We start from the raw sequence: 16,722 nt of genomic DNA on the forward strand, positions 1-16,722 counted from the left end.
TTAGAAGATACATACATTTACTCATTGACTTTAGATAAATGTCTAAACTTACTGGTTTGTTTATATTTCTGGTACATTTTCTGTTACTGTTCCCTTCCAGACAGTATCCCTTTAAAACATGACTGCAATGACAGGCTGCTGCTGCCCCCTGTTGTCACATTGTAGCATACTGCAAGCCACCTTGTTTAAATGCTATGGTCCACCTGATAGCAAGCTGATTGATAGGCTATAGTCTGCCATTGCATGCTTGTATTCTCTCTCTCTCTCTCTCTCTCTCTCTCTCTCCCCCCCCCCCCCCTCTCCCTCTCTCTCTCTTTGTATGTGAATGTGTGTGTGTGTGTGTGTGTGTGTGTGTGTGTGTGTGTGTGTGTGTGTGTGTGTGTGTAAGGTATGTATTTACAGTATAATGTATGGTGTATGATATGCACTGTATGATTTAGATGGGGAAAGAGATCCATCTATTAAAGGAGGATTTTGGACTAAGGTTTTCTTACCTTTTCTGTGACGTTATGATATCTTAGGATAAATGGTACAGTAGAAAAATGTCATAACTCCATCCCAGGTCCGCCACAGCTTTAAAAAAAAACAGAAGTCCCGCTAGACGAGATCGGAATCTCGAGATTTCAATCTCGTCTAGCAAGACCTTTTTTTTTTCATAGTGTTCTGTCACTATGAACGTCAGATCTCACCAAAAACAAACCAAAAAAAAGCTATTAAAATACGAGAGTACCTATACGCAAGGCCTATTGGCGCAGGTTTTAAGCTGTGGCGAACGTGGGATGGAGAATTCTCCTTTAAGTGTGGTGACTGGTAATTTAGTTGACTTACTAAGTAAGCAGCGGGCCCAGAGAACTAGATGACACCTAGCAAGGCAATAGGCTATAACACAGCGTGTTCTGAAATGTATTAAACACATAGAGAATATAATACATAGCAAGCCACAATACGTGACTGAGAGATATGCAAGTCATAACAGATACAGAAAGAAACAGGGTGGGAATGAATAAGTAAACACAAGAGAACATGATGTTCTATGGGAGATTAATTGTACTTCAACAGTTGCATTCTGCATCCTTAAGCATGCAGTGTCCAGATAAAGCCTTGGCATAACAAACACTCTATCTATCGACACAGATGAGAGTGTATCAGTACAGATACTGGGCTGTGTATCACTGGGTTGTATTATAACACTACAATAGGAATCAAATCAAGTCAAGGTTTATTTATATAGTGGCACATTTAAAAACAACAGGAGTTGACTCAGAGTGCAACAGATCAGTGAGGTAATGTTGGGTTAATCAATTTAGGGCTTTTTGTTCCAGTTAACAGTCTAGCAGCTGCATTTTGAACTGTCTGTAGCTGAGAAAGGGAGGAATGACTGAGTCAATCCTAAATACAAGGAATAACTGTAGTCCAGATAGGTGATGAAAGCATGGATAACAAGGTCCTTATGTGATTGGATTGGGGGTAAGTCCCTGCGACATACTAGCATCATGTCTAGGGGGTGTACAGTACTTCCACATCATGGCTGGGGGATGTACTTGTACATCAAGCCGCCTCACGCTATAGAAACAGGAGATATGGCTCCTGCCCTAAGTGCCACATGGCTCAGGAACCATTGCTTCCCAAGGCTACTTACTTACTTTTTATGTGATAAAACCAACCTAAATTTGGCTGTGATTCTTGACAAAAAAACACCTTTCACAACACTACAAATTGATTAAGGTGTCCAAAAAGACACCATGACCTTAACAGTATAGTGCAAATTTGCAGACAGGGGACGTGGTGCATTAGTTAGGCTAGTGATGGAGTTCGGCGGGCAAAAAATAATTATTCTTTTCAGGGATTTAATTGAAGAAGGTTCATTGCCATCCTGCATTTGATGACATCACAACAGCTAAAAAGGTTATTCATAGAACTAACGTTATCAGCTGTGACTGGTAATTGTCAACATAACAGGAGGGAAAGAACAGAAGCATGAGATGCCATCATAAAACTATTTGGATTCTAGATTGCACATGTAGTAGTGCACATGCATCTTTGTGCGTGTATGTATGTATGTATGTATGTATGTATGTATGTATGTAATGTATGGGGGGGCAGGTGAGGAAATAAGCGAAATAAGCCTTTGCGGCAAACATCAAGCCGAAGCGCGCACGCACACACACACACACACACACACACACACACTCACACTCACACTCACACTCACACTCACACTCACACTCACACACACACACACACACACACACACACACAGTATATACTGTACGTACATAACATGCATAGCTACGTACACAGATATAGACTGAGAAGGGGGGGGGGTCATTCAAGCTGAAATATGTGTTTTCAAATATCTATTCAGAACTACGCTGTAAGGGAATTTACTGCCACATATTCTACTTGGGACTTAGTCTAAATAAAGTATGAAAAAACAGACAAATACTCATTTGACTTATTTTGCTTTCAAAGGGTTTCCAAGATATTTAACCTTGTTGGGTCATTAGAGGGTGTCCTCAGAAGTCTGCCAGTTTGTGATTGAAATGTCAATGTCTGCACCTGCCACATGCATGCATGTACACTCTTAAAATATCACCACCATGTTCATTATCAAGCCTGTATGAATGTTTATCATTTCGGTAGACTAAATTACATAATGAAACCTTTAACCAATATATTTTTTTGTAAAACACTGGGCTTACACCAACTTATTTTTTTTAATGCAGGCCTACTTTGAAACTGTTAAACTTATAAACAGTTTGCAAAAAGTATGGCGGTTCGATTATAAAATGATGCTAAAAGGATAACACAAAGAAATATACACATACAAGAAATCATCAACACTAGGAGCAATAAAGGTACATGTACAGAAAACTTTGGGGGGTCATTTCTGGTGTCAAGCTTAGAAGGCTTGTAGGATCAGTTGCAAATTGCAGACAAGTGCTCTTAACTTGATTTTTTTACTTCATTTATTGTGCTGAAAATATACGGTAAATGTAACCAGAAAATATCACATTGAATGAGTGGATAGGCTAAAAAAGCATCAACTCACATGGGATGGGAATGACTTAGGACCGAGACCTGTCTTACCTGGTGAGAGAGAAATGCACTGAATGGTGTTGGGTGGTAAATAGGCTAAGTGAGTAGGCCTATCCATGATTATCCATATCATTAATGGTTAACTTGCAACCACCTACAAATCAGATCAGCCAAAGATCTACAGGTTACAGAAACAGGTTTTGATACAGATACAGGTTTTGGTCATGCAAAAAAAAAAAAAACCTATGCTCATATAGGCTACTCACAACTCTGTGGATTGGAACATGCATAGATCATGCATATATGCATAGCAAAACTAGATCTATAGATCTATATGGGCCATCGTGCAGCAATGACACAGAGTCCCTCCCCCTTCATATATACACCGCCCACTGGTTCATAACAACAACTGGCAGTAGGCTGACAGTAGAGACCAGACAGAGCAGGAAAGGAAAACATTCATTGCTGTCTAGTACACTGACTATAATCGCTGTGTTATTACTGCCTGTCTTTTTTTTCCTGCTAGAAAAATCACTTTTTCGGTTTCGTCCTGTACTTTGATCGTGCATGAAGCGCATCCCCAGCAGTTCCTCCTCACACAGTGCAGTTGTTTTATTGAGGAAAGCAGAGGTGAGTACAGTAACATTAGAAGCTAATGGTACCGCTGCTGGAATCCGCTTTTGTTTTCGCATCAATGCTATCATCAGTCAGATGTTAGCCGGGGATATGATCTCTCCAACCAAACGCCTTTTGTTGTCCTCGCAGACAGTCAACGCCATCAAACGAGACCATAAAAAGGGCTGCTTGAGGACAATGGTGTCACAGTGCAACTCATCTTTAGAGAATGCTAAATATTTACGGAAACGTTAGACCTTTGCTCAGCGTTGCCATGTCGGCTTAATATAAGCGACTTTTGACCTTCTTTTTTCTGTAAAGTTGCTTGTAAAAATTGGTGGTTGTGTTTTTTTGGGCTTGTTGTAAACGTGTACTTGCATATTTAGGCTTGCTTCCACATTAAAAAAAAACAAAAAAACAGTGGTTCTCAAATATTTTCACAAATGTTTTGTGCCCAGGTGAGCATTTGTTTTGCTAGAATGTTTCAAAACAAATATAAAAAATATATCCACATTTAATTTCAACTGTTTTGGAAAATAGCAGATCTACAAGCTCACAACGTTTCGCGATGCGACGCGTTGTGAGCTTGTAGATCGGCTATTTTCAAATGCATATTAGGGTTAAAGTGCTCATATGTGGCCTATTATAGTTGCTTCTTTTGGGCTTGTTTTCCTAGACCTCTGGTTGCTTATTTCTTTCACAAAATATGGCAACACTGCCTTTGCTAGCCAGCTCAGCTAGCAAGGTTTTCTGCCGTTAGCTAGAGAACACTGAACTGTAGTTCAATGTTCTGTTGTTGTTGTTTGTGTCGTCGTTAATCTTTTGTAAGATATTTTATCATATTAATGAGAAATGACGCATCCGCTTGAAATTGTACGTGCTATTGTTTTGACAATTACACCTTTACATTTAATTGCCTTCACCTTTTTTTACCTTCACTTTACTACATTCACTGCCTGGCTTGGCTTGGTCTTTTTTCCTACTGCAGTGCAGGGCTGCTGTTTTCTGGCTGGGAGTCTTTCTGACTCTGTCCCAACCAGACCGCCCTTCAGACCCCACTGGACCCACAATGTTCAATGGTGTCATGTCTGAAATGCACAAAATGAAACATACAGGGTAGTAACATACTCTCAGTCTCAAACAATTTAATGAAGTTCTCACACTCAGATCTCATCTCACTTGCACGCTGCAACACCATTCATATTACAGTATAATAGCCTACCTGAGTGGAAACCTGAGTCTCGTGGTAGGAACTAGCCTTGGGTCATAGATGTATTTTATCGAGTCTGACTTTGACTTTCGTATCTCAAAATTGATAAAATACATACATGATAGTCTTGATCCAAGGCTAGATAGGAACCAAACATCTGGGAATGTTTGACTTCTTTCTATATATTTTGATGAAGTAAAATCTATATAAATATCTACTATCAATATAGCTACAGCATGCACACATACTATAATATTGTATTATTTATTTTAAGATAATTTTTATTGAAGGATTGTCACTGCTTACAGGAAAGGATAAACAGTGATAAAGAAACCCTTCAAGTTTTCTGAAAGAAAACAAACAAACGCAAGAAAGCTGACCTCAGCCTTTCCTCCCCCCCCCCCCCTTCTAAGGTTAGAAAATCTGTATGGGGGGTAACTCCTGCTGTTGACAAGGCAATCCATAGTCCAGCCCTTCCTTTTGGAAACAAGGTTGTAAATCTCTTGAGATGATAACATGGTGAGTGTATTGAGGGGGTTACTCTTCTTTCAGTTTAGCCCATTATGTGGGTGTTGTCTTAGATAGCCTAGATGTAGTATATATTGAGGCATATACAATGTAATAAATATAGCCATATTGTTAAATATCCTCATGGGCACGTGAGTCCATCAGGCCTAAGGATTTGTGCTTTAGCATTGCTGTTGTTGCAGACGTAGATTTTATTCATTTGATTTCCGTTTTCTTGCCAGATAACACCACTTTAATACAGTTTCAGTGGCTTGGTTCCTTCCCTTGTTTCTAGGACTGACTCATTAACCTCTACTCCACCCCTCCCCAAGGGCTATCCTCGCTAAAGAAATTCTTTGTAAACTAATGGTAGTAAAATTGTGTTTGCTGCATACAATCATGCAGGGACCAGCCTTTTCAGGTTGGTGAGTTTAAGTACTGATCATTCTAATGATGATTTCACAATGGCTACTGGCTATTGAAAGTTATAGACTTGGCAGAATTAAAGGGTTATTTCGAGATTTTACAAGAGTTGTGCATGGAAAAAAGCATAAAAAACCCCACAACTAAAGTCTTGGTTGAGGTAAGACCACACTGACCAACTAGAAAAAGTGTTCCTCAGAGCACAGGTCTCCGCCAGCGCCAGTTCAGGTACAGTAGGTTATTGTGGGCCAGCAATGTTCGGAATTCACTCATTATAGAGGTGAGTTGAGGGATTAACGTTGATGAAGTTATTGCTATACAATAGACCAATGTGAAAAGGGTGGCATTTATTCCTTGGCCTAGTAGGAATGTGCGTGCAAAGTTTCATGGCAATTTGTTCAAAACGGACCACTCCTGTAAACTTTGGAAGCCAATCTTAGCCAATCAGGATGTAATATGAAAAATCGGACAGATCTGTCTTGATCACATGACTATAGAGATAATGTGTACCGGTTTGCGTGATGTTGACAAAATCTGGTTCTGCTCTGGCCTCCAGGGAATGTGCGTGCGCAGTTTCACACCGATCAGTCCAAAGGTGCCGGAGATGACCTGTTAACAGACGGACGAACACACGCACGCACGCACGCACGCACGCACGCACGCACGCACGCACGCACGCACGCACGCACACACACACACACACACACACACACACACACACACACACACACACACACACACACACACACACACACACACAGACAAACACACAGACAAACACACAAAACATAGTCTCGGCCACGCCTTCGTCCTGGCGGAGACAATTAATTGGTTAATTGACTATGACGGGACAGACAGACCTACCTCCCCTAGCAACATACTGTAGTGAAGAATCTAAGCTACAGGAAAAGCCAACATCACTGTGTCACTGTTGTAAAGTCAAGTCACCTTTATTTATATAGCACATTTAAAAACAACAGAAGTTGACCCAAAGTGCTTTACATTCACAATAGCATAACCTAATAAAATACAGCATAGTAAAAGAAACATAAAGCAATACCTCAAACAAAAACAGCAAAGATAGGAGAACATGAAAGTAATACAAAAAGAAATACATTCAATATATTCAATGGCCATAGGTTAATTGTCCTCAGACTGAGCTGAAGGCAATGGAGAAGAGGTGGGTTTTTAGGGTGGATTTGAACCTTTCAATGGTGGAGCTGGACTTAATGTGCAGTGGGAGATTGTTCCAGAGTGTGGGCGCAATAACAGAAAATGCCCGGTCACCTTTAGTTCTAAGGTTTGTTGGGGGAATGTCGAGGAGCATTTGGGAAGATGACCTAAGAACCCTGAGGGTAGGAGGTGCAGAAACCAGATCAGAAATATACTGTGGCGCGAGGCCATTTAAGGCTTTAAAAACAAAAAGTAAAATTTTAAAATCAATGCGATGTTGTGATCCATTGTGAGTGAGGTTTATTTTACAAACCATGCATACCTGACTACCTAGATTTTATGTGCAAGTGATTGTGGTCGGGTGCATGCCAGCACGCATGTGGTTGCCGGATTTGAGTTCTGTCCTCAACGGTGAGGGTTAACCTAGGTCCAAATTCTCACCGTCAAAGATTGTAACGCAACTCCTTCCCACAAACCCAAATCCTTGAAATACTTGATATGAGTCTGTCATGTTGTGACTTGTGAGCCTAATTAATAGTCACCTGAATGGTAGCGGTAATGTCAGTCTTTTTGTATATTTGTTTAATGTGAATACTACATTTTCTAAATTGTATAGTACGTAATCATGTTTTTTATTATGTTGCTTATTGTATTTTATTTTGTCAATTTGATGTAAAGCATTTTGTATTCATAAGTCCTTAAATTAAGTTATTAATGCGTTATTAGCCTAAATATGAATTAAATGAGCACAGAAAATTGTGTTTAGGCTAATTATTGTATTGGCTTACTTTTGTAAGTGTGGTCCAATATTTTTTGATTGAGAGCCCTTATGCTTCCCCCCTTCCATCATTCCAGACTTTGAAGAGGTTTTGAACATGACGACTTCATGGAGTGACAGACTGCAGAACTATGCAGACTTGCCAGCCAACATGGATGGTCTGGCTATGAAGAAGTACAGAAGAGAGGCCTTCCACAGGTTGGTATGCAATAAGAAATAAGGGCCACCATTCCATAGCTCACCTGTTACAAGTGAACCAGTTCGTATTGCAGGTCATGCTGTTCGTTGTGCATCCCCATTCCCCAGCATAATGTTTGAGGATATTATGCAGTGTCACTGTCGTGGATGTCAATAAAGTGACATCCACATGCATTTAGAACAGGATAATTTGGGATAATTTCGTCACTGCCATTCATCTAACTATGCATATTAGTAAAACTAAATTGATCTTCAGTTGCCCATGTCGCTAGACTACTGTAGTAGAAGTACATCAGGTGCTCTGTATGTTGGACATGATGCTATTTTTGTCAGCTTTCAGTTAACACATCCTGTTTGAGACACACTTAACAGCAAGGTTTGGTGAAGGTTTTACAACAGTTTCCTGTGGAACCTCACACAGCAAAATTGGTCAGTGTGTAGTTCAGAGAATTACTGAGTCACACTCATGTAATTAACTTTAACCACTTTATCCCTGGCATCCCTATTTTGGGCATGTCATTATAGCATCAAATTGACAAAAATGTTTGAAACATTTCAAAGAATTTAAAAGCTGTTAAAAAAATTGCAGATCTCCAAGCTGTCCAATCGCGAGGCCTTGTGATATTGTTGATTGGCTATTTTCAGTATTCAACGCACAAGGCAAAATTAACAAATGAAACTAGGTTACAAAGTGTTGCCAGAAACTTAATTTAGTAACTGTCAAAAGTTACAAAATTGAGAGATATTTAAAATAGAATGCCCTGCCCAATGCATTTATCTAATGATAGGAAAACCCCTCCGGCCATGCTAGCTAAATGGTGGATGGAGGCAGTAAAGTAGTCCACGTGAGTGTGATAAACGGTTGGCCATTGTACAATGTTTAACCTCACTAAAGACATGTGCACGTCTGCAGGGAATTGTCGTTATTCCATACCATTACATAACATAACAAGCCCCCATGTTAACAGCAGCTCTAAAAGTGTCACCTACATGGTATCTTTGTAGACTACACACAGGCATCTGTCACTCAGGCTGTAACTCCTTTCTCCTCCACACACAGTCACACAATGTTGTTTGTAGAAGTTAGTTCTATTTAATTAAGCTAGACCTATTTCATACAAGCTTTTTGACAGATTTAAGTTACATTGGTCTTAATCTAAAAAAGGTCTACTTCAATACACTGTTATCTTGCAGAGGAATACACAGTCCCCTCAAGCAAGAGAATGGCTCCCATCACTACAGTTAGAAATACAGAAAAGGCGCTCAATCTGATTAAAAACTATAGACTCATATGACCCATTTTTGAGACCTCAGGGTGCATTTTGCCCTTTGCCCCAATATATTTTGGACACTTGTTTAAACACATTTGCCACACAGCCAGGGGCCCACAGCTCTGCTCTGCTCTGCTCAGCTCAGATAAACTTTCTGTCACAAGTGGCTTTGAATGAGCTGTTTCCATAAGATAAGATGCTAGCGGGGAAAAAATCTGGCAGATTACTGCACAGCTGTGCTCAGAGTATTGCTAAGGGATTCTCTTTTACATGTGGGCTGTCCTGTGTGGGCTATTTTTGAGGCAATAGTGTTGTTGTCAGAAGGGCCAAAGTCGAGGCTGACTATCTCATGTATGTGAAACCCCCACCCTCTGTGTCAATACTGTTGAACCAAGGTGAGGCATGAGAGTTGGCTTGAGTAACATTTATGACTTCCCTTTATCCCATTTAGACCTGAGCCGGATTCTAAAAACGCCTTCTAAATCCGGACCTAAGTTTTCTGAAAAACTTCAAATATTTATTCAAAAATGACCAACAAATGATGTTGTTATATACTGTACATAGCAACAACTACCCCAAAAGGGGTTCCCGGATTGAAAGGTATAGTTACGTATAGGGGTTCTCGGTCTAAATGGGTTATTACAGATCCCAAAAACAAAAGAACATTGAGTCAATCCTGCAAGGAATAGGGTCTTTGTATCCTATAGTAATACAATCATTTTTAGATTCAATTGTTTAAAAGGTTTGACTGTGACATGCTCATGTTCATATTGACCCGTCATGACTAACCCTATTTAATGAAGATAGGCTAACAGATAGGCTAAAACACTGGTTCTCAACGTCAGTTCCAGGGACCACCAGGAAACTCCAAATGGACCCTTACAGGTCTGTAACTCTAAGAGAGAACTGTACACTCTCAGGCTTAAATTAACACAGAAGTTGTATCAAATGGGTGTCTGTGGCCTAATACATATCAAACTGGGGGTCCTTGAAATTAAAAAGCGTGAGAATTAAATGTGTTCATATTTCACATAAGTAACATATGTAATATGAACATACTTAATTTTGTTTTAATAAAGACAGAATGATTTTCTTCTCAAAGATTCACTCTGTAAGTCTTGCCGGCACCTTGGTTTTTCAAGCTGCAGTAGCTTGGGACTAGGGCTTGCTTAATCCTACCTCACTTGTGATAGTTCTAGATGTCTTTGAGGGCCAGTAACAACAATCTGCTCAAAAACAACCCTGACTGACAACAGACAACAACAGAGAATGACGCGGAATGGCCACAATCATTTTTGCAACAAGTCAGAAAATTTCTGAATGGCAAGGAAGCAAAGAGAGTGGGGGCATTGTTTGAGGGCCAAAGCTACCATGTGTAACCGCAGACTGCTGGGCCAAAAGCAAATCAAACCTGCGTTTAATTGCACTCAGAATGCATCGCCAGTCATCCGTTGGGCATGGATCTAAATGGCAGCTTGTTCACTATGGATCTGCGGCAAGGTACTTCTTCACCGTCACGCAGATTTGTGATGTGGGAAATGACTTTGTTAGCCTAGTGTCTGCAATAGTGGAGTTAGAGTATGTTTAACATAATTGGCAGCTACATTGGTGTACTATAACTGTCACTGTGTTGTTTGTAGACAATTTAAAGTTGGTTTTCCTGAAGAATGTCTTTGTTTTATTTTGTCTACTGGCTAGCTACATAATATCTTACTATTACTGTCAGTAGATTAACGTAATATTGGCTTGTATGAAAACATTTGAAGACACAGTTACATAAACATAAATATGAAATATGAAATAGTGTAAAATAGTAAAAATACAGTTTGTAACTTTGTATACATATATATTTTATTTTCAGTATTTCAACTACTGTATGTAAGTCATTTGTGGCTGCTTTGTAAACTAGAAAAAGAAAGGCGCTGAAATACTGTACAATGCTGTATTTAGATGTAATGGTACACACGCAGTATAGATAAGCTTACCTAAGCTGGCAGTATTTGTGTCTGGCTGTGGGAAAGAAGCTGAGTGCCATCCGTTCCCTGGAGATGCCAGGATCATCAGTGTCAGGCAGGCTATGTAAACATGGCCCATCACTCTAACCACACTGGTCTCCCAGCACCCTGGCTGATTTATGAGCTGCTTCCTTTAATGTTAGCTACAGACACGGGACTAAAAACAGAATTCTGTGTAGTGGTGTTGTGTAAATGTTCTGAGATGACGTAAGGTGGTTGAGTAGGCATTTTCGGGTGTTTGCAACCGCAGTACCTAACCAAACAACTTTTTAATTGACATTGACATGTTATTAATTGAAATGTTTTCCACATTATTTTCTTTATTGCACTAGTGTAATTATCTGAAGAAGGTAAAAGAAAATTCCAACTCAGGGGAGGGCGAATGGTTCCATCTTGTAGATTGTCTGACCTTGGTGTGTATCTCATAAATGTGCGGCAGATTTGATTGTATTTACTTGTTGAGATCCTTTATTAGCTATGCAGACCAGATAGTCTAATATGTGCGTAAACCCTCCTATTCACTCGTGGTTAACATAACACTTATTGTGGAATGCAAATTCCTAACACGTACAGTTCACCTACAAAATGTCAAAATCAATGCTAAACTTGTCGATGGAGATAAGATTTGCACTAGATTATGTTATGCTAAATTGCCACTGCTTATTCCTTGTTCTCTCTCTTTAGAGTGTTCGTCAACAGAAGCTTGGCAATGGAGAAGATCAAGTGCTTTGGCTTTGATATGGATTACACTCTAGCGGGTAAGTAGTTCATAACACCCTACCCTAACCCTAAACACCCAGTACCATCATCACATGTCACTATGCACCATGCAGTGGACATTGGCTTCTGATGGCATAGCAACCTTTTTGCCTGTAAGGATTCTTCTGCTTTTTGTTGTGTTGCTAAAGAAGAGCAGAGCTCATGTCTCACGTGTGTGTGTGTGTGTGTGTGTGTGTGTGTGTGTGTGTGTGTGTGTGTGTGTGTGTGTGTGTGTGTGTGTGTGTGTGTGTGTGTGTGTGTGTGTGTGTGTGTGTGTGTGTGTGTGTGTGTGTGTGTGTGTGTGTGTGTGTGTGTGTGTGTGTGTGTGTGTGTGTGTGTGTGCGCGCGCGCGCACGTGCGTGTGTGAAAGTGCTTCTTTGACACACCTTGATAAGAGGGGATCAATCTATTTGAAAGACGATGGAAACATTCTGTGAGTGGCAGAGTACATTTAAATGTGGGTTGACTCGGAGTTCCTTTGACCTCACATGTTTGGCATAGATTTGACAAATTCTTTCTACTTGACTCCATATTTGGGAAAGACGAAAATATTAGACTAAAACTGCAGCTTGTTTTTGCAGAATATTATTTTGGGATTTTGCCAGTGACACATATAGCATAGAAAAGAGGAGCGTAGATCTTTAAACATTTGCCGGACTTTGCAATAGTTTGGCAACATTAGCCTTCAAAGGTTTTACAACCAGACCAAAATAGGGTGGGTGAGCATAGTTTCCAGGGTGGAGACAGATGTTCTCTTTTAAACTGACCAACAAAGGACAAAAAATGCTCCATGTCACCTCTGTATCTAGACCCCTGTCTAGCTTGTACAGTGCGAGTGCGTCCACCATTGATTGACTCAGCTCCATGGCATGATGGCTGTCATCTCTATAAATACAATTCCTGACTTTCAGAAGCAGGTCATGTCTGATTTAGCAGAGGCTCTTATCCAGAGAGACTTATAGAGTGCGAGATCGGAGTAAATGGCAAAAACCCTAGTCAACAAATGACAATTAAGTGCTACAAAGTAACTAGGATAACAGGTAAACGTCTAACTTAGCATCTGTCTAAACAACTTATCTAAATAACATTCTTAGCATTTGTGGACTAGCAGCAAACAGTATGTATGAAGTGAAGTTGCGTTTACTCATGGATACCGTTTACATTGCTGGGAAATTAGCAACCAACATACATCTGCATAATAGCATCTATCCAAAATTAGGCAAAAATAATTGATACAAGGAATCAGAAGTGCTAGGGGGTGAGGTAGAGCACTGGTTCTCAGAGTGGGGCCCAGGGACCCCCAGGGGTCCTTGAGGCGGTTCCAGGGGTGCCCCAGCAAAGATCAGTTTAACCACTTGATCTCTATTCAATTTTTTGTCTCTTCAAAAATGTCTGATCTACAAGCTCACAATGCTTCAAAGCATTGTGAGCTTGTAGACCTGCTATTTTCAAAAACAATTTGACACATGTTGACAAATGGGGGTCCCTGGCTGGCACAACATCTTTACAAATGGGGGGCCTGGGGCCAAATACATACAGTTTAAGTTTGGGGGTCCTTTACATTAAAATGTTTGGGAACCACTGAGGTAGAGTCTGAAGAGGTGAGTTTTCAGACTGCAGTCGCTGTCTGGCCCACCATCACTATCCCCTTTGCATGAGATTTAATGGGCACTCAGGTGTTGACAAGACATGTCTGTTTTTATGGACACTCATAACCAACTGTTAATGTTTACAAGGAGTGCGGCTATCGTGTCTCTCTGCACTGCTTCTGGGTCTCAAGCCTGCCACCGCTGCACGGCACGCCAGGGAGGTAGCGTGTCACAGAGCGGCCGTTGCCAGACCAGCATTTATTGTCAATATCCTGCTGTTTGTTTTAACCCATTTAGACCGGGAAAGCATCTGTGTCATTTTTTAAAATTTCTTTGGCTATTGAAAAATTGCAGATATACAAGCTCATAGAGCGGCACCGAGTGCCGCGCCATGAGCTTGTAGATCTGCTATTTCTTTTTTAAATCGTGATTTTTTTTGTGCAAATCTTTGAAAATATATTTTTTCAAGCGAACATTTGTAACTCAAATCTTTGCTTCTGGGGGGGTCCCTGAAACAAACTATTTTTAGATGGTGGTCCGTGATCAAATCACATATAATTCTGGGGGTCTCCTTGCCATGAAAAAGTTTGAGAACCACTCAACCACTCAGAAAACTGTTTTAGAAGACATTTGTAGATGCGTTGCCGGATTTAATTGGTTATGGCTTGGCTAGGGTAAACAAGCTTCTCTAATTTGGTTTACCGTAGTTTTTGTCTTTTCTTTTGTCACAAGTTTTGTCTGTAACCATTTAAGCCCTATTTTATACTATACAACGGGTCGCATGGTGAAAATAGCCGATCTACAAGCTCACAACGCCTTGCAATACCTTGTGAGATTGCAGATCTGCTATTTTCCTCTATTTCTCAAAATCTTTGAACATTTTTGCGTGTAATTACATGCCTAAATTAGGGACTCCAGGTTGAGAGTGATTTATACAAGCCTGCCTTGTGCCTTCCACATGTAATCACGACTTGGTTGGTTCATTTTAAAATAGTAGACCGGGCGGCCACCGGCCTACTCTGGAACGATGCATGTCGGGAACGATGCAAGTTGGTAATTCATACCCCACCCAGTTATGCGATACGGGTCTGTCTATTGTGTCCCTTTTATTCCCAAAGGTGCATGCGTGCCGAGTTTGAAGTCGTTCATCTGACGTTTCTTGAGATACACGAACTACAGACATACAGACGGACAGACAGAGAATTTACACATTCATAGTAGGATTGCAGACATTTGTAATGTCCATAAGAAACAAACATTGCATTATGAAACAGCTTTCTGATTTTCCATTGTTACTATCACTGCTATGAGCAGAGATGGTAACAGTTAACTGCATTATGGATGATACTAATGATATACCTAGTAATGCCATGACAATTGAATTTCCCTCAGGATCAATAAAGGTCTGTATCTATTCATACGATATTCCTTGTAGCTCAGGGGAGCATTGTCCATTTGTTATGTCATGTAATAAGGGAGTCACACAGACAAGTAAATGTCAAAGCTCAGTGCTAGAATTGACTGCTCTACATATATTTTTGGCCAATATTACTACATCTGTTCTCGATTCTCTGGAAAGGAGCACACAATAGCATTGCTCAAACACAAATTCTGTCCCAGGATGCAGAGAGAGATAACATAGTGCTGCCCTAGTTTTACACCAAACCTTTGGCCCAGAATATTGGTCCCTGAGGCTGTCTACAAGTTCTCTTACTTTTATTCTTTTTTGGTTAGCTTTCACAGTATGCTTGATAGTTACTGTAGGTTTCACACAAATACAAGGCAAAGTCTATTTGGAAGATATATATATATACATATAAGGCAGTTTTGTTTCTAATAGAGAAAGCTTAGTGACATCTCAGTAGAGTATTTTAGAAGCATGGTAGGTTCATATGAAGGCCAGTTTCATTAAGCCAGATTGACTAACCTATCATTGGGCAAGCGGACAAGTTGTTTACCTTGTGTTCGTCGATTATAACTACATAATTTAGAACTAAAACTGATCTGTGCTGTAACATCCATCCACCCATACAGACACTCTAAGCACTAGACTTGTGAGTATAATTATCTAGCAAAAGACCTTTCAGGGATACGAGGTAACTGATAGCTGCAGTTTGGGTGCGAGCTCCTCAGCATCTAGGAGAACGTATGCTTGTGGGGATGCACATGCTGTCAGTGAAGTGTCAGTGTGAGAAATACGAGAATGTGTGTACAGAAGGGGGAGCGAGGGCCCCAATAAAATGTAGAGAGCCAAGGACATTGCCAAGCAACCGTGACCAGCCTCCCAGTTTACACTCAAAAAACTCTGAAAGATTACATTTCTCAGGCTAGATTTTCTCCCCAGCTCTAACACTTTGTAATCACATTTTTCTACTTTCATTAAAGATGGTTTTCTTATGGCAAAAATAATACACAGATGCTCTAGGAGTCAAATCTGAAATGATAATTTAGGACTAGAATGTCTTATATTAAATGCATCAGTTTCAGCAATGATTGTTTCCAAGCTTATTGTTCAAGTGTCTTGCTGGGGACCAGGTGATTTCAGTAAAACAAAAAGAGAGAGAAAACAGATTTTATTTCTATTACCAACAAACCGCAAAACATGTATGAACTGATCTCTGTAACCGTGGGGAAGTTGAATGCGTTTGCAATTCATCTTCCTTTAGCCACTAAGGTGGCCATTGCAAATCAACCACCAACAACACCAACCACCAACTAACAAAAAAACCTTGGCCGACTAAAAGAAAAACAAATCCTAATTCAATATTGCTTCAATATAGGCTCTATTTAGTTGTAATGCCAATATTTTGGCTAAACTGTAAACTATATATAAACTATATAAACTAAAATCCTATTTGTTTAGTTTTAGTTGTTTTAATTAACTCATTTCTTCCCATACATTTTTCTCATTTCAGTTTTGGTTTCAGTAAACTACAATAACCCAAGCTCAGAACGCCCAATGTCCGTGATGTTTTAACACTGAACCTCGTAATTGGTTATGCCCTGAAAAAGCTACATGTTATGTTTGCAGTGAGTGTAAACTGGGCTAATACATCTTTGGCCACTGAAGACTACATGTGACAGAGCCGTACACCTCTAGTTATTGTGTAATGAACCAACTGCCTGAGCCTGTGTGATATCCAGT

At 40.1% G+C, this 16,722-nt stretch overlaps 1 protein-coding gene across 1 annotated transcript in view; it reads left to right on the top strand.

The window, feature by feature from the left end:
• Positions 1-3,461: 3,461 nt before the first annotated feature.
• nt5c2b (5'-nucleotidase, cytosolic IIb) overlaps positions 3,462-16,722 on the top strand; it is a 27,430-nt gene continuing 14,169 nt past the window's right edge. The window contains exons 1-3 of the mRNA XM_084086016.1: positions 3,462-3,669; positions 7,823-7,943; positions 11,914-11,987. Coding sequence (XP_083942142.1) covers positions 7,843-7,943; positions 11,914-11,987 — 175 coding nt within the window. The 5' untranslated portion in view covers positions 3,462-3,669; positions 7,823-7,842. The remainder of the gene's footprint in view (positions 3,670-7,822; positions 7,944-11,913; positions 11,988-16,722) is intronic.

The sequence above is a fragment of the Gymnoscopelus microlampas genome (genome assembly GCF_963454915.1).
Source record: "Gymnoscopelus microlampas genome assembly, chromosome: 2".
Lineage (NCBI taxonomy): Eukaryota > Metazoa > Chordata > Actinopteri > Myctophiformes > Myctophidae > Gymnoscopelus > Gymnoscopelus microlampas.